The 25,217-nt window shown below is 39.5% G+C and overlaps 1 protein-coding gene across 4 annotated transcripts in view; it reads left to right on the top strand.

The window, feature by feature from the left end:
* AKAP11 (A-kinase anchoring protein 11) overlaps positions 1 to 25,217 on the top strand; it is a 63,974-nt gene that overhangs the window by 3,807 nt on the left and 34,950 nt on the right. For 3 of the 4 annotated variants that reach the window (XM_074961384.1, XM_074961365.1, XM_074961374.1), the window contains exons 2-6: positions 1,605 to 1,712; positions 12,849 to 12,965; positions 20,553 to 20,600; positions 22,652 to 22,786; positions 24,560 to 24,824. In XM_074961384.1, coding sequence (XP_074817485.1) covers positions 1,653 to 1,712; positions 12,849 to 12,965; positions 20,553 to 20,600; positions 22,652 to 22,786; positions 24,560 to 24,824 — 625 coding nt within the window. In that variant the 5' untranslated portion in view covers positions 1,605 to 1,652. Of the gene's footprint in view, positions 1 to 1,604; positions 1,713 to 12,848; positions 12,966 to 20,552; positions 20,601 to 22,651; positions 22,787 to 24,559; positions 24,825 to 25,217 lie in introns of those variants that run through there. The other variant, XM_074961392.1, reaches the window with a different exon arrangement.

The following is a 25,217-nucleotide window of genomic DNA, read 5'->3' as shown; positions in this document are numbered from 1 at the left end:
TGCAACTGTTGAATTGAAAATCATAATATAATTTGAAAATGGCCAGCTCATTTATATTCATAATTTAAATTGTTTATTTTTCATCTGTAATTATGGGAAAAAAAATGACTGTGCTGACTGTGTCATGGAAAATGGTGTCACTCTGAAACTGCAGTAGACTAAGTGTGGTATCTGTCTCATGTCATACTTTAGGTATGATGATGTGACACAACAAGGAATATAACAAAATTAAAATCAAAGCTAGCTTTTTAAAATTATCATGAAAATGTACCAATCCATGGACAAAATCTGTTCACCCAACCTTTACCATGATTATGACTATAGTGGAGGCAATTTACAGACCTGTCCAAAAGAAATGACCATGTGTGAGCAGAATTTTTCTAGGCTCCCAGCTCTGCTATTTAAAGTGATAGAGGTCATATTAGACATTGTAAAATCATTAGAAATTGGAGATGGAAAAGACCTTGTAGACTTTCTAGTCAACCCTATTGCCAATCCAGGATTTTTAAACTTGGTGTTATAGCATAAGATTGCAAACGAGTTTACGTTTTCTCCTTCCTTTCATAACTTTCTGAACAGCTCAATAATGAGATTGAAGTTTTTCATGCTTGGTCCCTGCCTAAGGGTGCATGTGAGCTGGAATCAGCCAGCCAAGTACCCAAGAGAGAGAATGCTTAGTGACACCTCAGAACCCTGGCGGTCTCTGTGCAGTGACCCATCTCCAGCTGTGACCATCCCTGATGCTTCAGAGGAGGGAGATTTAAAAAAACCTTCCAGAATACATTGGGGGCGGGTGGAAAAATCCCTTCTTGACTCTGGCAGGTGACTGGCTGAAACCTTGAAGTATGAGCTTTTAGGAACGTTAAGACATAAATGGGAAGTGAGCCCATTGGCTGTTGAGCCCTGTCCCCTATCATCCTAAGCAACTCCATCATACAGTCACACTCATAAATTTGTCCAGCTCTCTCTCAAAACTAAGTTTTGTCCCACAGCTCTTATTGAGAGGCTGCTCCAAAACCTCATTGCTCTCATGGTTGAGGACAAAAGTCTTTGCTTGGTTTGGAAAAAATGGTTTTGATTTAAAAAAGATATGTGCAGAATGCACAATTGAAAATGTCCTTACATTCTCTGGCGTGCATTTGAATATAGATATGTTAAGTATGTGTGCACAGCTAGTTAAATTGTAATTATTATTATTCTGCACCAATAATGACAGTGACACAATTCTGGTAAGTTTCATGGCCATTCATCTACAACAAATTGAAATGTTAAAAATAAAGTATTTATTGTTTTCACCAGGCACTGCTCACCAAGGGAACTTGTCCCACACGCTATTGACTAGAAGGAAGTATATTGGTTTTAATTATAAGATTTTCAAACATTTTTTCTTTAAAGGAAACTAAATATAAACTTTAAAGGGGCAGTATCTTTTCTAAAAGGCAACATCTGCATGGATAAAAAGTTTTAAAAAATGTTCAGTTTTAAGGTATCTTTTATCACAAAATTGTGGAGTCATTACTTTGTTTTATCAAAATTAGTTTTCTAAATATATGCTAGGTAAATGGGAAGCACAAAATAATGACATGATAAATGTTTTTCTGTAGGTATTTTTGAGCTGACTTTCTTCCATGACTACTAAGATCAATTAAACCATGGATACTTATACCAGGGCCCGAAGCAGTCAAACAAAGCCTAAAGTGTCAGTGAAAAAGGTAAACAGCTATTTTGTGTGTTTTGGGGGGTTTTTTTTAACCCTAATTCTTTGTGATCTGAATCTTGAGAGTTAGATTGAAGAAAATAAGCTGACGGGTCCAGTAAATTTTCATTTTTTGTTTTGTCTTAGTAGGCTAAAGATTTAAGGAGGCATGTGATTTTGAACTTGCTTTTGCTTTGGTACATTTGTAATCAGTTGAAGCACTATTATGTGACTAAATCTGGGAAACTGAGTAACTTAAACAAAGGACAAAGTGGACTTACCTCTTGCTTCATGTTGTCTGTAGATCTTATGAAATCTAGAAGGTTTTCAGAAAAATTGCAACTGTTAGATGATGATTACCTTATTTAGCAAACCTAAATATTTTATTTGGGAGTAATAGGTATTCATATTAGTATACTGTTTCCTACCACAAAAAAAAAGCATAAATATGTTGTTTACAATCAAACCTTATTCTGTGACATTTGTATTAAGGATGTTATAATAAGACATACACTTCTACCCCGATATAATGCAGTCCTCGGGAGACAAAAAATCTCACTGCGTTATAGATGAGACTGCATTATATCGAACTTGCTTCCCCCCCCCGCAGCCCCCAACCCTTGTTCCCTGACCGCCCCCTCCAAAGATCTCCATCCCTAATCACTCCCAGGACTCCACCCCCTACCCAACTCCCCTGCTCCCTGTCCCCTGACTGCTTTGACCCCTATCCACACCCCTCGCCCCCTGACAGGCACTCACCAGCAGCGGCGGGAAGCGGAGCAACGCGGCCCCAGCCCGCTCCACTCTGCAACCTCTCAGCCGTGGTGCTCTGCTTCCCGCCGCCGTAAGTGCGGGGAGGTCGGGGAAAGGACGCCCCGCCGTACTCACCTGCGGTGGGAAATGGAGTGACGCATCCCCAGCCCGCTCTGCTTTCCTTGCCCTGGCCCCAGCCATGTCGCTGGGGCGGGGGTTGGGGAAAGATCCCGCACTCACCTGCAGCGGGAAGCGGAGCGCCGCGGCTGGGAGCTGGCGGAGTGGAGTGGGCTGGGGCCGGGCTGCTCTGCTTCTGCCGGTGAGTGCGGGGGGATCCCTTCCCCAAAGCCTCCTCCCCCGAGTGACATGACTGGGGCTGGGGTGAGGGAAGCAGAGCAGGCTGCTCCCGGCCCCCTGCTAATCTCCCGGGCCACTCTGGGATTGCGGGGCCCCTAAAAGTGCCCCCTCCCAGATCCTGGGCGGGGGAGCCCCTGACTGCCCCTGAGACCCTCTGCCCTTTATCCAACCCCTGGGGCCCGGCCCAGCACCCTTAACACGCTGCTCAGAGCAGCGTGTCGGAGCTTTATTGCGTTGTATGTGAACCCGCGTTATATCGGATTGCGTTATATCGGGGTAGAGGTGTATCTACAAAAATTAATTCCACCCCAGGTTCTTGACTGGCTTATGCTCAAGTTCACATGAACTTCTGCTGGGCAGTGCTTTTGGTGAAAAATAAAATCTGTCCTCCATTTGTTATGGAGAGTATTTATAATTGTTGTTGTTGTTTCATTTAGGGTATGATATTTAGCAGCTTTAATAATCTTACATGCTTTTTTGAAATAAGTCATTTCAGACTGGGGAATATCGGAAGTCTTTTCTCAATGATTTTCTTTCTGTTTAAAGCTAGATTTTTCTTAGTGCTCTAAAATCTACAGTTACTCAAATAGCCTTGAAATTTGGTGTGCCTCATGGTGGTGCAGGGTTCTGACCAACAAGTTCCCAAAATACAGCTCCTGAAAAAAACAGCTTTTCTTAAAGTTGACAGATTCTAGCAGCCTGTTTTTGCTCACAGATAGAGATCAACCCAGGGCTCAGATCACTGCATCACAATGTCACATACTCAGAGTTACCCCCCAACAGAGTGCATGGCATCGACCAGCCCTTTAGGGGGAAGTCAAATTCAAATTTTGACAACGTCTTTGCATGCCTACTGGATTGTGTGGACAGAAGAGTTAACAGAATTGTTGGCCTTCAAAGCTGCACACAAGCTGGATGTTCAAGGGAATATACAATAGTCCTTTGAACCTGACCCACCCCAGGCAACGTCCGTTCTAGTCGCACCTTGGGCAGGAACGTTTAAAAGGTTTGGCGGCATATCACTAAATTCTGTCTCTGTTAGGGCTTTGTTTTTATTTTATAAATAAATATAATCTAAATATTTTTATAATATGAATGCTTGCTGGCAGGATAAAAGCATTTTATGTTGTGGAGGTAATGTGTGAGAAGGATTTAGGGCTGCATCAGGGTGAGGGGGATAAATGGGGATCAGTGGTAGGGGACATGAGAGGGGTTGGGAAGCCTGTCAGCCCCACATTCTCCCCTTCTCTCTGTGCTTGTCAGGATTGGGGGTGGGTCGGGGGAAGGTCTGAGCCCCTTTCTCTCCACTCCGCATGTGAGCTGAGATCCAGGGTTCCTGCCCCCAGAGGTGTCTGAACCTCATTCCCTGCTCCTCTCTGTGTGTGCCATGGTCTTGGGGGTCCCTATCCATCTAGGAGGGTCTAGACCCCTCTTCCTGCCCCCCTCATGTGATCTGGGGTATGGGGGAGGCATTGCTTCTTTGGGGGCAGGAACCTCCCTCTCTTCCCTCCAGGTGTCTGTGACAAGATCTGAGGGATCCGTTGCCTATCTATGGGGATGTGACCTCTTTCCATGTGCCCCCTCATATGAGCCAGGTTCTGGAGGGCTTCTCTTTGTGGGTGGGTCTGAGCCCCTCTCCTTTCCCCATCTCATGTGAGCTGGGATCTGGGGGGGTCTCTTTTCACATGGGGTGTCTGAGCCCCACTCTCTGCCTCCTTTTGTGTGTGCCAGGATCTGGGGTTAGCCCTGCCCCACTGGGAGGGAAGCTGTTGTATTGATATTGATCTCAAAGGCCTAAAGAATTAAAGCTGTTTGTAAACTCTTTGACTGTCAACATTAAACAGATCAGTAAGTTAAACAGAGGCCTTGGTTTTACTCTGTTATGTGGCAAACACCCAAAAGCATTAGTTCAAATTAAAAGTTTATTGATTAAACATAAGAGAGAACAAGAAATTAAAACAGGCATTTATATTGAAACTGTGGTTGAGTGATTATGCAAAACAAACTTAGTCAAAATCTTTAATTTCTCTCTTTTTGGAGGCAAAATATGAGAGTCTCTTATTTTCAGCGCAACCTTTCCTTGATGAAAAGGAAAGTGTATTTTTATTCTGTCCTGATGTGTAGAGGACATTTACTTATTCTGTTCTAGACAGACAGACAAGATGGAGAGACAGAACAGAAAAGAGGTGTGAAATACAGGTTTGTTTGTTTTTTTTGGATGTTTTTGGAACACTGGATCACTGGTTAGTTACGAGCTGGTGCTTTGGCTGGCAAGTCAACTGCAACACTTGCTGCTTGGACCTTGGTTTACAATCTGGTCAGGGGTGTCATCTGATTATGTTTTCTTCTTAGACAAGGGAGGCTTGGATGAATACAGCATAGTTGACTTCAGGATTTGATGAAAAGCCAAGAGAGTGAGAGAGAGGATAGGAGTAGTAGGGGTAGAAAATAACACAACAAGGGAAGAGAAACAATACAGGGTCTTATGTACCTTTGAAATGCAGTCAATTAGATATCCCACCGATGGGCAGAGGATTGTATAATGTGATTTGAAGTGTTGTACCTGTGCTGGTCCCAGGATATTAGAGAGATAAGGTGATGGAATATCTTTTATTGGACCAACTTTGGTTGGTGAGAGACAAGTTTTCGAGCTACACAGAGCTCACTGAAGCTTGTTGAAAGTTTGTCTCTTTCACCAACAGAAGTTGGTCCAGTAAAAGATATTACCTCACCCACCTTGTCTCCGTGATAATGTACTTTGGCCAGACCGGACAGTGTCTACGTAAAAGAATAAATGGACACAAATCAGACGTCAAGAATTATAACATTCAAAAACCAGTCGGAGAACACTTCAATCTCTTTGGTCGCTCGATTACAGACCTAAAAGTGGCAATTCTTCAACAAAAAATCTTCACAAACAGACTCCAACGAGAGACTGCTGAATTGGAATTAATTTGCAAACTGGATACAATTAACTTAGGCTTGAATAAAGACTGGGAGTGGATGGGTCATTACACAAAGTAAAACTATTTCCCCATGTTTATCTCATCTGCCCCCCCCACCCCCCCCGTTCCTTAGACGTTCTTGTCAACTGCTGGAAATGGCCCACCTTGGTTATCACTATGAAAGGTTTTTCCCCCCTGCTCTCCTGCTGGTAATAGCTCACCTTACCTGATCACTCTCATTACAGTGTGTATGGTAACACCCATTGTTTCATGTTCTCTGTGTATATAAATCTCCTCACTGTATTTTCCACTGAATGCATCTGATGAAGTGAGCTGTAGCTCACAAAAGCTTATGCTCAAATAAATTTTTTAGTCTCTAAGGTGCCACAAGTCCTTCTTTTCTTTCTTCAAACTAATGTCTGTTTGCTTTGCTCACAAATACACCTCAACCAACATGCCCCACCTACAGTCTCCAACATTCAAACCATTCAGTACAGCTACAACTCTCACACTGAATGAAGCTGCTGTGCTTGTGGATAATTGCCAGTGGCTATTGCTAGCGGTGGTGGGGAGGGGGGAATGGCAAGGTTACACAAGCATATACCTTCAGTGAGTTTCCTGGTTTTCCGAAGTTTGAGTTTTGCTGCACCCGATGTTCTGAAATGACATGAACTGTCACTGGAGACCTTTCATTTTGTATTTGTATTATCGTACCATCTAGGAACCCTAGTCATAGACCAGGAACACATTGTGTTAGGAGCTGTAGAAACAGAACAAAAAGCCAGTCCCTGCCCCCAAAGAGCTTGATGCTTTTATTGAGATACAAGGCATAGTAGTATTTGTATTCTGTTGTAAATTTTTTAGTAAGTTTTAAAACTGAATTTATGTTCCAGAATATGTATTGCTTTATGAGAAACTGGCAGTTTAGAAAGGGTTGTTGAACTATATTAACTTACTTGTTGCAGTTCTCAAGTTGGATGTCCAGTGAGTTTTAGGGGGCTTTGGCTACCATTCCTTTATTATCCTTTTACTACAATTCTAGCCCTTATGGTTGTAGAGAGATCCTTGAAAATGTGAACAGATTGTGAACCAATGCAGTGATTTCTGCCTGAATCAATAGGTCTGAGAGGTATGAATTGTTATGCTTAGCTCAGTCAGGGTCCTGTGGACTCTGCGATTATGCATCATTGAATTTAGCACTTCAGATATGTCGTGAAATTCTGGTTTTTTTGTTTGTTTGTTTGTTTTTTTTAAAACCATGGAATTCTATATTTTCATGCAACCAGGAACCCATCAAATTGTTTTCTGTCTCCTAAGCCTGCTGGGATCTGACTACAGCTCCCTCTTGTCCTCCACATTTCCCCAAAAGGGCAGTTAATTGGATTATAGAGCATGCTCCTTGCTTTGTTCCATGGAGCCAGCCAGCATGGTGATCATGATCCACTCTCCCTTTCCTCTCTTATTGAACCCCTCCTTGCAGTCTGGCTTTCCTTTTCTGCAGACTCAGACCAAAAGACGTACGAGAATTTTTATGAACTACTGTGATACTTCAAAGGAGTTTTTAATTATCTGCCAAAGGATTCGAGTGCATGGATGTGGCCACGGGAGTGCTGTATCATTTGGAACCCAAGCAGCCATCTTTACAAAAGAAACTCATTGAATTCAAGTGAAAGCTTAAGAGTTTCCTAGATCGGAAGATTGTTTAATTAAGGGGCAACACTGTAAACATAAAAGCACTCCAATCATCATCTTTGGTGTATCTGCAAATAGTGAAACTCGTAAGCCTAATATAATTGTAAATGTGTCTGATTTTGTTAGTTTTTATTATGGTTGGTATCTGCTGCAGCTAGTCAGTTAAATCAGTTCCCCTCTACAGTGACAGTCACCTGATAAATTCATGACATGGCTACAGATCTTCGGGAACAGCTTTTTAGAAGAGTTACTACAATGTGATGAAAGTACAGATGGCTTTTGTTCACTTTTTAACATTTGTTCAGTATGAGTGGGAAGCATTTTTACATGTGGATTTCCTGTTTTATGGTCTCCTGAGAGGATGTGGCAAAGTTTTGAATTGCTGCTTTAAGCTAGGAAAAGAAGTGAGAAGGATTTTCCTTGCTGAATACAGTTTTTCCTTGCTGAATACAGTACTTCACTGGTCAGCACTGGTTTGCTCCAAATGGTTCTCAGGATGAAATATGAACATCCTCAGTATAACTAATACGAGTGAAGCCTTTGTTGATCAGTTGCTGAAACTAGGACTCTTCACCAAACATCTCACAGATATCTGGTTGTCTGTGTGGGAGGAATAGGCAGAACTAGCAAGTGCAGCTTTGAGAATACTCATGTTTTGGGCCATAACATAACTAGGAATTGGAGTTATATGCATTGGTTGCTATTAAGAACAAATCCTGCTCCTGACTTGTGGATGAAGATGCTCTACCTCTACCTGAAACCTGAGTTCTCCTTCAAGTGGTTGTGCACGTATACATTCTACTGCAGGTGTAAGTATGCCCAGTGCACTTGAGTTGGAGACTTTTCCCCCCAGAAGTACGACTAGGTGGCACATGCAGCCCTGTTCTCTTTGTTTTATCAGATGAGGGCATAAAAGGGTCATGTCTGCCGCTTCCTTCTCAGTTCCTTCTCACCACCTATGGTGACAGCTGGAGCTCCCCATAGCATTTGCTTCATTTAGCCAGCTTTTCAGAACTCTTTTAGTGTATACAGTCAGTTAGGAAGTATTTTTAATAGTTACCAGGAGAATTTATTATTAAAAAAAAAAAAAAATCCCCAGGATTTAAGTAGCTTGCTGTGTGCAGGGCTGTTATCCCTGTCACAGATAGGCATAAGAGTGCTTGGTTTCTGATTGACCATTCGTATTAGTGATTTCCAGTATGGGAGTATCTAATAATAGACTTGTTCGCAACCAACCTGAACAACAGGTGCAGGAGATTTTGCTCCAGAAGGGTCTGCAACCCGGCTCAGTCAGAGATGCCTTCCTTCTCCCTGGGTCCAGTCATCGTTTCTATGCTTTCCTGGCAGTTCCTCTCATTCCAAGGTTACTCGGGAAACTGAAAAGAGACAAAGCAACATTTAGTCCTTGTCGCACCATCATGGTCAAGGCAGCATTGGTATTATCTCTCTGTCTGGTTGCCAATAACATTGCCCCTAGTCGAGGATCTCCTGTCTCAGAACCAGGGTAAGTCTCTACATCCCAACCACCAGTGTCTCCACCTCATGGCATGGACAGTCTCTGTGGGGTGGATTGATTTAAATCACGACAGTTTAAATCACCAAGTGGAAAGCCTTCATTTAAATAATTGAGTTCAATCAGCTTTTCCATTTGTACCTCAGTTGTTTTCTAAAGAAAGGTGCATTCTCATTAGTTGATATAACCATTAAAACATGATGATTTACAACTAAATAGAGCCTTAACACTAGATTTGGCACTTTTTTTTTTTTTGCTACCTAGGAGTATACACTTTAATATACATTTATTTAAGAAATTTTATAGCTTAACTATGGTCAAATTCTCATGAGCAATTGTGCTCCGGAGAGGTTCAGCTCATCTTGGTGAGCAGCAGAAAAGAATTCACTAGAGCCTCATATGGAGCATAGTGGAAGAGATTTTCAGTTTGGGTGCAGTCTCAACAGTTTTTGCCCCATCCCGCAGAGATGACACACATACTGGACTGTCTGATGCAGCTGAAGTCATCAGACCTTTCAGTTAGTTCTGTCAGAGTCTATTAGTTTCAATTTCTGTACTGCCTCTATCAATAGAAGGATTTTCAATTTTCTCCAACCATCTTGCTTCCCAATTCTTGAAAGGTCTGTTCAACATTTACCCTCCTGTGTGTGATCCTGTATCTGTATGGGATCTCAATCTAGTCCTCTGCAAATTGTAAGGACCCCCTTCCTCCCCCCTGCCCCATTCTCTCTTTGAATCTATGGCTACAACCTGACTATCTTTATTGACTATGAAGACAGCTTTTCTGGTGACAATCACTTCCACAAAGAGGGTTGCAGAACTTCAGGCTCTCCTGGCTAACAAGGTTTTCCTTAAGCCATGCCTTCAGGTCATGCCTAAGGTAAAGTTAGCTTTCTATCTGAACCAAACCCTTCATCTCCTGGTGTTTTCTGCAAAATCCCATTCTTCCTGAGCTGCAGAAAGATTTCATACCTAGGATGTTTGTAGAGTTTTGGCATTGTACCTGGAATGCACTAGGTCCTTCAGAATCTCTCCAAGGCTTTCTATAGTCTATACAGAGAGAGTTAAGGGTCAGTCAGTGTCTGCTCAGTGAATCTCACATTGGATTTCTGACTGTATGAAGCTCTGCTATGCTCTTTCTAAAGTCTCTCCTCCACCAAGAATAACGGCTCACTCCACCAGGACTCAGTCCACTTCATCAGTCTTTCTGAGCAATATCCCTCTAGCTGATATCTGCAAAGCAGCAACACGGGGGTCTGTACATACTTTGTCCAGCCATTATGCCATCACTCAAGCCTCCCATGACAATGCCAGGTTTGGGAAATCAGTGTTACAATCTTTGTTCAGATAATCCGAAGTCCCCCTACCTGTAAGCGAACTGCTAACGAGTCCTCTGCAGTAAAGTGTATATGCGCACAGTTATTCGATGGAGAAAAAATGGTTATATACCTGTGCAGTAACTGTTGTTGTTTGAGATGTGTTTCACAATCATCCTGTCTTCCCCAATACTTTGGACATTGCATACAGTGAAGTGAAGGAAAGGAGAGGGAGGCGTATGGTACACCCCTTTTATGTCCTCGTCTGAGAGCCTGAAGAGAGCAGAGGGTCATGTGCCACTTAGTGGTTCTGAGAACAAAAGTCTCTGACTTGAGTGCATTGGGTGCACATACACTTGCAGTAGAATATATATGTGCACAATGCATCTTGAAGAACAACAGTTACTACTTAGGTAAGTAACTGTTTTTTCCTAAGCCTGAGGACTGTGACCACCCTGCCATTCCCATATTGCTAAATAAGGGAAAGTGATCCCAGCATGAGAAAGTTGAGATCCACTGTGTAATGTAATAGGCAATTTAGGAAGAATAATAGCTGGGAACCATCCTAAGTAGTTTTCAAACTGTGGACCACTGGTGATCTGCAAAGAATTGTCAGATCACATGGTGTTGGCTTTCCAGGTTTCCAGCTGCTTCTTATTGACTAGTTAATGTAGAAATGAGATGAGGCCAGCCTAGTTTTCTTCGCTAAATGACTACTAGCCACCACCAACATTTTTAGGAGAGAAACTATAAGCTGTTATTGGGACTGGAGCTAACCATAGGTGAGGAATGTCCAGGGAGATGGGAACCAGCCAACATGTGCATGGAAGCAGGGGAAATGAAGAGACCAAGAAGGTGGACAGGATGTGGGAGGAAATTGCAACTGAACAGCATGTGGGGATAGCAGGATGGAGTAGAAAGATTAAATAGGAGTAGGAATATTAAATGAATAGCAAAATAAGACACTATGACTAATTTGTATCACATGGCCAAAACATTTACAGTATTAATTTCAGTTTAAAATATTTCACTTGCTTACTGTTACCATTCTGTGTAAATAACTGTTTTAGTTGTTGGGATGTTGTACAATCTTCAGTGAGAGGGCAAGTGATCCAGGAGACGATCACTCTACCAAAATGTGTTCCACAACTTGAACAGTTTTAAGAATCCTTAATCTAGGCTTACGTTTTCCTTTTGTCTGACAGTTTTGAAGATGCTACCTCAATCTCCAGTGTCAGGGAGTACAAAGATAATAGTGCTGCCCACTCTGGAATTATCAGGCATCTTATGGAGTGGCATGTTATACCACTTTTCTGCAGCCATATTTAAGATTAAATTGTAAGACATAAGACATAATTTTACCATAAAGTGATTATTTTTTCCTGATGGTATGTCGGCAGCTCAAACATTACCTGATTAAATTAGTGTCTCTGCTACTTTTGCTGATCTTTCAGAAGCTGTTCAGGATTTAGGTAACTTTGTTGTTAATGTTGTACTTCAATGTTAGTAGGTTCAACTCATTTTTTCATTTACTTCATTTTTTGCACCACCGTTAGATCTGTCTGGCTAGTTTTGCAGACATGTTTTCTAATGACTGCTTAACTGCAGTTCTCTGTTTCAGGAATTACCTTAGCATTTCTTACAGAAATAAAGGAGACCTAAGTTTTTTTTCAAACTGGTGGCCTTCTCCAAAGTACTTTCTTGCAGTAAAATGACATGGCACCAAGTTTTTTTTTCCTGACCTGAGGAGCCAAGCAGTTTTGTTTATCTTTTTGTTCGGTATTGCCAACCTTTTTTTCCTATAGATTTTAAATTCCAGGTATAATAAACAAGTTTTTGATTCTTTTCTTCTTTATCTTAATTACAGAATTGTCAGATCCTACTGGCGTTTAAGTACCTATTTTACAAACATCTGTCTGTAATGGTCTTCAGTTCATGTGTGCGTCTCCTGTTAAATATTTGCACCAAGAAACGCATGCAATGAACCCTGTTCTTTCATCATTCTTTCAGTGGCTATGTGGGAGACCGAGTGAATATATTACTTGTTAACTGCTGAAGCCTCATCATTTTTTTGTTTTGTTTTGTTTTACCGTAGAAAGAACAATTTTAAATTGTTGCCTATGCAAAAGAAAAGTGTACAGGTTTCATTTGCAGGTACAGAGTGGTATAGGGGACCTTTCTTTGTATCTGTCTGGGTCTTTATTCCCTGCTCATCCTAAGAGTGCAGGTATTGCTTGAACTAATTAATGGCAAGCAGTTTTCCTCTCTACTGTTGCTATAGGCCTTTTCAGCTAGGACTTGGCATTTTTGGAAAGATTGTGGCTTTTTTTGCATTGGGGTATTCTTTTGGATGGAGAGAAGCGTAGGTCTGTTGGCAGTTTGAAAACTGCATGATCCCCCATAATCATAATCAGCCATCAGCTCCAAAATTTAAATGCTGGTGGCCTGTACACACAATAGTTTGAAACAGCGTTCAGGAAACAGTTGTATGTTTGTGGAAAAAATACCCCGCATTTAAAATTCTGCTCAACTTTTTCATTTGCTGTAGATTTATGTGTTTCTCCATTACGTTTCAGGATTTCACTGATGGTGTACTACGCTCTGTGAAATCATTGCTACAGAGCAGAAAAGAATTATGTAACGTGTCCACTGAAGAATCTTTAAAACAGGAGGAACAGGACAATTTTATTGAGGTTTGACATGGCATGTCTACTTACCCTGTTGTATAAATATGAAGGATGCTTTTAGTTCACAACAGAATGAGAAGCTGCAGGATTGTATAATGTGCATTAGAACATGACTGTGAACTGCAACTACCCTCGTACCTAATTAATTAGTTTTAGGTTCACCAGAAGAGTGAAGAATGGCGGAGTAAACCAAAAGAGTAAACGTTTCCACTTTTTGAGAAATATCATGTGGTCTAATGTCTAAGAAAAGAATGATGCAATAACTAATTTAATCCAAAAATGGATTGTGATGTCCTGGCTTTGTTTACATATACTACTATGAATTAACTTAATGAGGACCAATCATCAGATATTTCAAAGAAATGTAATGCAGCTTTCTGCAGATTAACCACTTCTAGTAAAAACAAAAATTATGTTTGGTCTCAAACACTTTTTAAACTGGCCAGGTTAATTTAAATTATACGGTTTCATTTCTTTAACTTAGACAACTAAATTATATAATTTAGAAATCAAATAGATTAAAACATTGTTGATTTTCTTTTTAACTTTAATATAGCTTTAAGTTGTCCTGATTATTTTAATGTAAGATATGGTAAATTTTCTTTACATTAAAAAGTATTTCAGTCTGCATTCTGTCATGGTTAATACAGTATACAAAGTATTAAAGTGTGTAATTAAAGATCAGACCATGAATGCATTTGAACAGGTTGTGTTTTGTGATACTGTGATTGGCCACTGAAAGTGGTAGATACTCCTTACAGTACACTTTTAAGGACTTTGTCCAGTTTGGTTTTAAATTTCTCAGGATATAAATGGTGGGATTTCTGAGTATTTAACAAAATCTACTAAGATACAAGAGAGTAACCTCATTGTCAGGATCTTGCAGGACATATTAGGGATGATATCAGCCTTCATGAAATTTAAATTTGCCTGTAACCAAAACAGAGAAAACAATGGATTCATCGTAGAGATTAGTTCTCATCTGAAAAGTGACTTTTTGTAAAAATGGCATATTCTTGGTAAGTAGATCTGTGTTCATAGTCCTATCTGCTGACATTACTGACCATGTAAGTTTACTCCTGTTTCTGTAGGGGTAATACAGCGATGAGAGTTGGAGCTGGATTCTCTTCTGGCTCATGTATTATCAACAGAGTTGTTAAAGTTCTTTAATTGAAGGACCAAATTTTTGCCTCTATTATATTATGCAATCCTGGTGAATTCTAACACAGATGTTCCACAGATTTAAATGAGGGTATAATTTGAATAACATGGAGTTGCACACGTATAACTAATAGCAGAATCTGGTCTGTATGAGAAGAAAAATATCCAGCTTGATTTTCAGAGCTTCAGGGTGAGTTTGCACTCGGCAGTTAGAAAAGCCATCTACTTTTACTTGCAAACTGAGCAGATTTTTCTTTTTTAAATCATGAAAACAATAAATGTGGTACCCCGCAAACCAATTAATAGATTTGTCAAAATAGAATTGCACTTCAAGTAAAACCCAAGAACAGTTTTCAAAAAAGATGTCGGAAATTAGTTGATTCCCAAAATACAGAATTTGGGAAAGATTTAGCTCACAGAGATTAAAGTCCAAAAACATAAGCTTAGTTAAATCCTCTTCATACACAGTCCCCCCAGAGGCCAGATGATTTTACAGTTAGACGCTCCTTCTATTTTGCTTCTGTAGCTATAGAAGAGAACAGTGTTTGTGATCTTTGTAGTATTGGGGAGTGGGGTCTGTTTGTAAAGGGAAGAAACCACTTGTTACATTTGTAGGGCAGAGGGTCTGGGAATGGCTGAAATAGGTTGTTGGCTCAAAGATGAGTCTAGCCATGGGGCATTTGTATTGTATCTTGGGCTAATGAAGTAAAATGCAAGTTAACTGCTAGAAAACTGCTTAGAAAACAATTGGACATTTTGTTGTACTGATGTTCAGTTAACACTAAACTGCTGATGGGACTGGGATAAAATGGGCACATGTGGGTGATAAATAAATTTCTTGAGAAGCATAATCTCGAGGATTGCGCACAGAACCGGAAATCTAGGAGTCCTGAGTTCTAATCCCAAATCTAGCTGCTCTGTGACTTCAGTCACATCACTTAACTTGTCTGCCTTAAATTTATGATCTGTAAAATGAAAATAATAATGCTATATCTCAAAAGTGTTGAGAATTCATTAATAAGTGTGTCATTCAGTATTGTTTACATGCTCATAGCACTGGTACAACACCGTATAAGTAGTAATGTCTTTTCCAATAAGATGACTATGGTATTGTACTGTGATGACATGTACTTTTTAATAGATAATGAAACCAAAACTGTTTGGCTGTTTGATAATATTTAACTAGTTAATCTAAAATAATAACAAAGACATGAAATCTTTTGGCACATTATTTGCACCCAGTTTACCAAGTGATCCAGATCACGCTGTCCTGTCCTCATTATTTATCACTCCTCCAATTTTTGTGTCATCTGCAAACTTCATCAATGATTATTTTGTTTTCTTCCAGGTCATTGATAAAAATGTTAAATAGCATATGGCCAAGAACTGATCCCTGCCCTTACAGTTACATTTTAAACCCTATCCGTTAGACAGTTTTTAATCCATTTAACATTTGCCATGTTAATTTTATATCATTCTGTTTTTTTAATCGAAGTGTCGTGTGGTACTAAGACAAAGTATGTTATGTCACTAGTAGGTATATTATCACACATGCCAAACCTGCAGAAACAGCGCAGAAATTGCGCTGTTTTTGGCTTAATTGACTTGTGACTTGCTAGTTGGCTAGTTTTTGGCTTGTTTGTAGCTTGTTGCTTTTTTTTTTTTTTTTGGATCGGCTCCAATGGGGGGCAAGCAGGGGCAAGGGGGGGAAGAGGGGTGCACAGAGGGCCCACCACACTCCCAGACTGCATGCTGGGGGGGGATCTAGTCACATAGAGTGTTGGCTTGTTTTGGCCTTATTTTGAAATGGGATTAGTTTGATTTTTGGCATATTGTGGAAATCGGGGTGCTTATTTACCACGTGAAGGTTGGCAACTGTGTATATTATATCACTCAAACTTGTAATCTCATCAAAAAAAGATATTAAGTTAGTTTGACAGGATCTGTATTCTATAAACCCGTGCTGATTTGCATTAATTACATTACCCTCCTTTAATTCTTTATTAGAGTCCCATATCAGTTGCTTCATTATCTAGCCCAGGATTGATGTCAGGCTGATGAAAATCAGCCAAGTCATTCTGTTCACCCTTTTAAAAAATTGGCACATTTAGCTTCCTTCCAATCTACTGGAGCTTCCCTAGTGCTCCAAGATGTATTGAAAATCAACATTAATTTTCCAGCAAGCTCCTCAGCCAGGTCTTTTAAAACTCTTGGATGCATGTTATCTGGAGCTGCCAATTTAAAAATGTCTAACTTTAGTAGCTTCTGTTTAACATTTCCCAGAGATACTAGTAGAAGGGAAAAGTGTTATCACTGTATGATGAGACTGTATCATCTGTTTTTCCTCAAATAGAGAAAATTAATATTTATTGAATACTTCTGCCTTCTCTGCATTATTATTGATAATTCTACCATTGTCAGGATTCTTTTTGTTCCTTATTGTCCTTGTCTCTGCTGGCTTTAGAGTTCTCCTGTGTCCCTTTGCTTCCCTTAGCAGTTTTCTACAGTTCTTAGCTTCTATATGATCTATATTCATTACTATCAACTTCTGCTTTCTTCTATTTGTTATATATTTTTAATTAGGAAAAATATTTTAATTTTAAGGATAGTTAAACACTGGAACAGGTTACCAAGGGAGGTTGTGGAATTCCTGTTGTTGGAGGTTTATAGAACAAACTCCTGACAGGGATGATCTTATCAGGGATGATATTCTTAATCCTGCTTCAGTGTAAGGGGTTAGACTAGATGATTTCTTGAGGTCATTTCCAGCCCTACATTCTGTGGTTTCCTGATGAGCAGGGTGATTAAAATGTTAATTTAATCTGTATGATTGCATTTCAACATAAGGTAAACTGAACAAGTTTGATTAAAAAACAACTTGTGCTGGATTCTTTTTTTTAGTATCTTTAGAACCTTTCAGTCCAAACTGCATTCATTCAAAACTATTTGAATTTTATAAATGCGGTTTCTTCAAATATAGTATCCTGTGGTGAGTAACGGAGATAGAAAAGTTTCAGAGTAGCAGCCGTGTTAGTCTGTATTCGCAAAATGAAAAGGAGTACTTGTGGCAAATTGGTTAGTCTCTAAGGTGCCACAAGTACTCCTTTTCTTTTTGGAGATAGAAAAATTGCAGTACAAATCTGTGCATATTGGCTGAATTGAAGAGACATTATCAGCTTTAATGTTTTATGAAAATAGCACCTCATTTAGCAGATCTGCTTTTTGTATATATTCTGTCTGCTTATCTTACTGACAGTCTTTTATTAGCTTTAACTCCTATTAGCACTGCATAACCAGTGGAACTATTAGAAAGTGAGATTCGAAAGTAAGCTGAATTCTCTTTTGACTTGATTATCAACATAATTATTAACCAAGGTCCAATTTCAGCATCTTTATTACTAGTGATGTGTGACAGAAAAATAATAGCTTGACTTTCAGCATCCAGGTTGAGTGAATTTGTTATGTAAATACTTAAATATTTTCCTAGATTAAATTTGCATATTATAAACACACTGCATGTGGACAAATTGGAGAAAGTGCAGAGAAGAGCAACAAAAATGTATAAAGGTCTAGAAAACATGACCTCTGAGGGAAGATAGAAAAAATTGGGTTTGTCTGGAGAAGACTGAGTGGGGGACATAAGTTTTCAAGTACATAAGAGATTGTTACAAGGAGGAGGGAGAAAAATTGTTCTTGTTAACCTCTGAAGGAGCAATGGATTTAAAACCACCCTTCCAGCAATTTAAGTTGGACATTAGGAAAAACTTCCTAACCATCAGGGTAGTTAAACAGTGGAATAAATTGCCTAGGGAGAGTGTGGAATCTCTGTCATTGGAGATTTTTGAGAGCAGATTAGACAAAACACTTGTCAGGAATGGTCTAGATAATACTTAATCCTTCCTTGGGCGCAGGGGACTGGACTGGATGACTTCTTGAGGTTTTATGATTCTAAGAGACTGGAGAAGGAGTGTAGGACTGGCAGATAGCATGGAGGATAGATAGGACAGATAGGATGAGTAGCCAAGAGAGGTAAACAGACTGTCTGAGCGAGGAGACTAGGTAAAGGGAGTTGTGGTGGGAGAGAGTGGAAGTGGGACTTTCTGAGCAAGAATATTAGGACTAGGCGTGGGGAGTGGGAGGGACTGGGAGTGGGGGAGATTGGGACTTGAACAGTGAGCCTGGAGGGACTGGCTAGACAAGGAGATTGGGATTGGGGTGTAAGCCTGAGGAGTGGAGACTGGGACAAGGAGTCTGAAGTGGGGAAGAGACCAGACTGGGTCTGGGACAGGTTGATGGGAATGAGGCAGAAGGAGTTAAGCTTGTGGGGGATGGGCAAAATAGTCTGGGGCCCCTAAAGCACATTCCCTCCAGAGCCTGGAATAGAACCCCAAATTCCTGACTGTCACTATTGCTCTGCTGTCACTGAATAGCTGTGAAGCCCACTGGCAAAGTGTGACTCATCTCTAATGCTGGTCCACAGAGGATGACAACCTACTGCCGTTATCAGTTACTAAGTTAGCTCAAGTAATAGAGGTTTGTGTGGCGGATCTAAATTTTCCAGCTCTGCTGATGACCCATGTGGGACTCAATATGAATGCCACATGATGGAATCTCTGGTAGCTTTTTTTAGTTAGCTTTTTTAAAAAACCTAGGAAATTATCATAGAATCATAGAATATCAGGGTTGGAAGGGACGTCAGGAGGTCATCTAGTCCAACCCCCTGCTCAAAGCAGGACCAATCCCCAATTTTTGCCCCAGATCCCTAATTGGCCCCCTCAAGGATTGAACTCACAATCCTGGGTTTAGCAGGCCAATGCTCAAACCACTGAGCTATCCCTCCGCCCCGAAAAAAAAAACCTCCCCCCCACATTATGGGAATATTAGATTGCAAAATCAAGCAATCCAAACTTAGAAATGCCAGAGTTAATGTTGCCTGTGCAACCTTAATTCAGCTGCCTTGTGCTTATGTGTTACAATGCCAGCTTTAAATTACATACTGTTTTTTTCCACAGAACACTTTCTTGCCTCATTCAGTGCACAAGATGGACCTGTTCTGGGGATGAATCAAGATCGTGTAGTGAAGGAGGCTATTGTCTATATGACTCCTGCCTCATATGTTCCAGAAGTTGGAAGGCATGCAGTGAATGAGGCAGGGGATTGCAGGAAGAGAAAGAATGGTCTCCTGACTAAGGCAGTTGAATGCTACCCTGGAGACTCCTTTTCCATCTGTAAAATGGGGATAGTTATATCCCCTCATCTTACTGTGTGTGTGTGTGTGTGTGTGTGTGTGTAATTCATTAATGTTTGTGAAGCACTAAGATAGTATAGTGATGAATGTCATAGAAGAGCCCATGAGGAAATGAATAATTATGTCTTCACAGCAGGGTTTGTAATAATAATATGTGGTAAATATAGAACAGTGAGACTAAAACAAATGATTAAATAGCTGCTAATTAAATGAGCACTGTCCCGTGCACTAAATGAGGCCTGGTCCTGTGGCTAAAATAGTATGTGATCATGTAATTAAAGATATCCTAATGAATATGCACCAGGAGGCAAAATTAAGGTTGTATAGGCAACTGTAATTTTGGCATTTCTTAACTTTTTTGTTTATTTGACTTTACAACCTTAATAATCTTTGTAATGTAGATTTTGTAATTAAAGTGCATCTGAGATGGTGGTAATATATTTGAAGTCTGAGTAGTGGTTACCAAGGTAAATAACATCAAATTCTGCAGATCTTGGATTTTTGCAGAATAGATGCCTGTATCACAGCTTTGAACTTTAATATTAAACTGATGTGTGACTCTTATTTTAGTAAATATTTTAGCATCACTTGTATTAAAATCTGTATAGTACATCCCCAAACAAAAAACTATGTTAAAATGGGATTAAGATTGAGATTGTGTCATGGTTACAGGCTAGCTATCCCCTTTGTGGTCGCTGAGTGCATGCTCTGACTTTTACCTATCTTAGGATGGAATCTCATGATTTTTCCAGTCCTAGACTGGGACATATTAGATACCAATTGCTTACACCCTGCAGCTGTGACTGGTTTTCAGGCACCTGAGTTTCTTTCCTTTGGGAATCAGTGACTATTGAGATTGACCAAGAGCCTTCCTGAAACAGTATTTTTATTTAGAATTTGGAACAAAACATTAGATGAGACTTTTTTCCTCTAATCTTATGATTCAAAACAAACTGTTAGGTAGGCTTTCCTCGTAAATGATTGGAGCAAAACAGAATCAATTTATATTCTCCTAGCAAAGCCATTTCTTCTGGCATAATGGATCTTGATGAGAACAGTATGAAGCTTTACTTTAAATAGAGACATTACACTTTTCAGTTCTAAGCAGCTTTCTCTGTAATTAGAAAGCCAGGAGATTCTTTCTGGATCCTGTATTTCATAATGTTTGTATGCTTGTTTTACAGATCACATTTCTAAGTTTTGCTGGAGAGACAGATGCTGCTCATATGCAGGTAATATATACACAGGATAATGACTTTGTCTCCAGCACTTGAATTATAACTGAGATATTTCATGTTTTTGGTGCAGGAGCCCTAATACTTATTTTACTTCAAGAATGTGTCTTGGAACATGCTTTTTAAAATTAATGGTGTGTTTTAAACATTGTAATTAACAGTTTTAAATTTTTTTATTTTTGTATGACCTCCAGTGTTTTGTATTCATTTGGAATATAGAACCCTGGAAAATCTTAAACCTCCGTTGTCTCCTGAAAAGGTGTAACTTTTTTTTTGTTAACTTGAGTGCCAGCCTTGGGTCTGTGCTTTTTGAAATACCCGTGGCCAGATCTTAAGACATTCTTAAGAGAGTTATATACACTCTTGTTTTAAAAACAAGAACTGCGTAACAAAAGTATGATGTCTGTTTCATGCAACTTTAAAGAATATTAGGGATTTAACCCTCTCTCATGTGTGTTTAGTCTCAGGCCTGGTTTAACTTTAGAAGTGAGGATAAATCAGTGCTACTTTGTATGTGAACACTCTTGTAAGCGATATGTGCAAGCTAAAGTGATATCAGACAAGTTTAAAACAACACAAGAAACTCCAGGCACACAATTGTACTAGTTTAACTAAATCTGTTTAACAACTTACCTTTCATAAAATACATGCACGTTCTGTGTTGACAAGCCCTTAAACTACTTTGTAGTTCTCTCTCCTCTAGTTCTCCAGGTGTATAGGTCATATATTAAACTACTTTGCGATTCATGCTTTCCTCCTTCCCAGCATGTTCTAGGTCATATCAAAGTAGAACTTTTGACGACTGTGCAGTTAGAGTTTTACAAATAAGTGAGAAATATGATTTACTTGTAATTTGAAGTAGAGTGGTGTGAAATAAATATTAGAAGTATCACTGAGCTGTTGATTTTATTACTACATCGTGGTTAATTTTTAAATTATTTTGGTTTCAGGGTGTCAATATTTGCATTTAAGCATGTGCAATAAAGTGTAAAAGAAAATCAGGAGCCATAAAACTTATCTTGTGCCTTTTAGACATTTTACGCGTGTGTGTGTGTGTTTTCTTGTAATGGAAAATAATAGATGTGTCTTAGAAAACCACACCAAAGAGGGTGCTGATGAGGTCATGAACCTCAAAATGACTTATCCCTTCTACAGCTAATATAAAGCACAAGGTGTATGGTGGAAGGTGTTAGTCATTAAATATAGAGGCTTTCCTAGTTAACGGTCCATTGGTATTTAAAAGCAAAAGGATAAATACTGTGAGTCAAATTGTGCTCAGACTAGCATTCAGTGGCAAGTACGCTAAGGGTGATGTGAAAATAATCACTTTACAGATATTGTTCTAAGTACACAGGTCCAAACCTTGGACTTGCTACTTGAGGTTGCACAAAGAATTCTGTTTACTAAGAGAAAGCTGGGCCCACTGTGTTCAGTAATTTATATTGGATTAAGCATAATATTAAAAATGTCTCCATGTTTATATTGTATAAGAAGTAAGCAATATAATATTAAACACTCATTTTTTGGGGCATATTTATTTTAGGTAAACAAAATTCCATGTTGACCAAGATCCTGGTTAAACATAAACCTGAATTGATTATTTTTAAAAAATATTCTGCTCAGATACAAACCTGATAATGGTGAACGTACAGCATGTGGAGATTACCAGATGGAAACGGTTGCATGCAAATATTCCCTCTCTGTGTTTACATACCTGCTGTGATGTTCTGTTGCTCTTTACTGCTCCCAAGACTCTCCTTGGTGCTTTTAAAGGTTTCCCTGAGTCTTGAGAGGCAGCGATATTCTATTTCTTCTGGTAACGGTATCTTGAGACTGAATTAGAACTCTGTTGTAAACTAGCCCTTTAAGCAGGATTCCAATTTGGTGTGGGAATATAATTGGAAAACTGAAGGGAAAGAGAGTGGTGATTTTGACAGACTTAGAGGCTGGCGATATTTATTTAACTTTCTAGTGCTCCAGATCAAAAAGTTTCCTTACCATTAACATATTAGTTTTTTGTTTAGTATGTGAATTTGTGTTTGAATTAGGGATTGGCTGCTGTTTCTGTAGAGCTCCCTGATGTTTTGAAATCACTCCATTTCTGCAGTCTAAATGAAAATGAAGTTATTTTTCTGAAGGATATAAATAAACCCATGGAAACCAGCAATGTCCCTAAACATCAGGTAATATTCCTAATCCTTTTTATATGCTACACAGAATATTAATGTTTTTTGCAGTTTCTTCATCTTTCAGATGTGTGTTACAAAGTAATCCTGGCAATAACCTTGCTGGGTATTGCTACTTTTTTAATGCGTTTTGAAACTATATGTGTTATATAAGTGCTATGGTATTTTTAGTGTTGTAGCTGTGTTAGTCCCAGGATATTAAAGAGACAAGGTGAGTGAAGTAATATATTTTTTGTTGGACAAACTTCTGTTGGTGAAAGACACACGCCTTCGAGCTTACATAGAGTTTACACAGAGCTCACCCACCTTGTCTGATGGTATTTTTAATATTATTAATAGTGGTATAAATATTATACTGACTAAAGACATTCCTGCTGCAATTTATGAAATATTAAGACATGCAAGGTACTTTATCATAGGTTCTTTCCTCTCTCCTTCCTAGTCTAGGAAGATACTCTGCTGTGGAAGCCATAAGCACTGAACTAGGCAACAGCAAATTGTGCAGGAAAATGCTTCAAAAGATGCAGCAGTCAAATGTGCTAGGAACAAGTCCCTGTGGGGTCTTTTTTCCCTTCCTCTTCACCATTCAAAAGTCTGAGTCTTGGATGTCCAAGGGGGAAAAAAAATGGAGACGTCCCCAAAGTGAACCACAGCTGGCTGTGTTGAACATGGCTGAGCATCAGCAGACTTGCCTGACAGTGAGCATGCAGTGAAATCTGCTGAACTGCATGCTGAGCTGCCCTCTGTAAAATGCCTGTGTGCTCATCCAGTAGTCCACATGCCTCTGCTCCCCACACCATAGTCCCTTTGTACTGGCATTTGGAAGGAAGATGAAACTGGTTGAGTGAGGCCTGGTCTGCTCTAGAGAGTTAGGTCGACGTAAGGCATCTCATGTCAGCCTAACTCTGTAAGTGTCTGCACTAAAATGTTGCTCCCGCCAATGTAAGTCATCCGCTGTGCTGACTTAATAACTCCACCTCTGAGAGGTGTAATGTTTAAATTGTTGTAATTAGGTTGACTGCGGTGTCCTACTAGTGAGGATTCACACCACCGACAGAAGGAGCATAGGGTGGACATTAAAAATCTAATTAATTACTGTAGTGGCTGTATGTCGACTTATGTCGACTAAATTTTGTGGTGTAGACATGCCCTTAGTCTTCTCAACTCTTCTCAGATGTAGTGCTATTCCTCTGTCAAACAACAGGGGAGAGAAGTTACAGAATAGGTTAGTTGCTCCCAACACTTAGTACTTCCCATTTCCTCTCTAAGTGTCAGTGAAGATAGCTAGAATTAGTTAAAACTGTTTTGACTAATAATGTATAATGAAGTAATTGTATTACTTGCAGAAGAAAAACTACGTAGAACAAACCAGCAGGGTTTGTTTGTTGGGGTTTTTTTTAGTGTAGCGATTTATTCATTTTAAAGAACTCCTATATTCACAATGTACTTAGAGGATAAGAGTGGCCTCTAAACCCTCTCAAAACTTGGCTCTAGTGATGTTGGATAAATCACTTAACTTCTTTACTTCACTTTCCTCATCTGTAAAATGGAGTTTTGTTTGTAATATTCATTAAATACTTAAATTATTGTTATACCCTTTAAATTACAGTAGTATTAACAAATGTCTTTAAAGAGATAATTTCACTACAGTTTATGTCCTTGACCTGTGCTCTTGTTGTTCTTGCCATTTTAAATGATTTCACGTTTACATTATAGATGAAAGTATGTTATTGAGAACACTCTTTTGTCATCTTGTTTTTCTTTCTAAAGATTCACCTTTCTGGAGTACTTTGTGTGATGAGATTGTCTCCTTCATTGCCAAGGATCAAAGTTGATTCTGTATTTACCTTACTGAGCAAATATGCTACTGGTGTAAGATATACAATGGAAGTATACTCGTTACAGAAACATGAAACGGAGATGTCCCATGCAGAGGATGATGACACTAATCAGTCAGTTTCTTCAATTGAGGATGATTTTGTCACTGCTTTTGAGCATTTAGATGAAGATGAGACTTCAAAGATACAAAATGCCGGTTAGTTTTCATGTCCTGTTGAAATAGATTGCAGAGCTGATTTGTGGCAATTTAGGCTAAAGAGGGATTTTCATGCTGTGGTAAACTACATGAAACCCATATCGAATTATTTTTTGCTAATTACTGTCATACAAGACCCCTTAAAAACCAAACAAACAAAAAAACCCAGAATAATTGGAGATTTCACCATTCTTTCCACAGCAGCAGAATGACATAAAGCAAAGGTTTTGACTCCGTGTCAGATCCAGAAAAAGTAGAATCTGTGATATGAAGGCAAGAGCTCTTAGTCCTATTCACTTCGCACTCCTCATCAGTACCCAGCCTGGGCTGGGGAAGCTAATGATCCAACCAGTGGACCAAATTCTGTGATGAATCCTGGCCATGTGCCACCTG

This window comes from Natator depressus, chromosome 1 (assembly GCF_965152275.1).
Source record: "Natator depressus isolate rNatDep1 chromosome 1, rNatDep2.hap1, whole genome shotgun sequence".
Lineage (NCBI taxonomy): Eukaryota > Metazoa > Chordata > Testudines > Cheloniidae > Natator > Natator depressus.
Note: the sequence above shows the minus strand (reverse complement) of the source record. Positions and strands in the feature narration are given on the sequence as shown.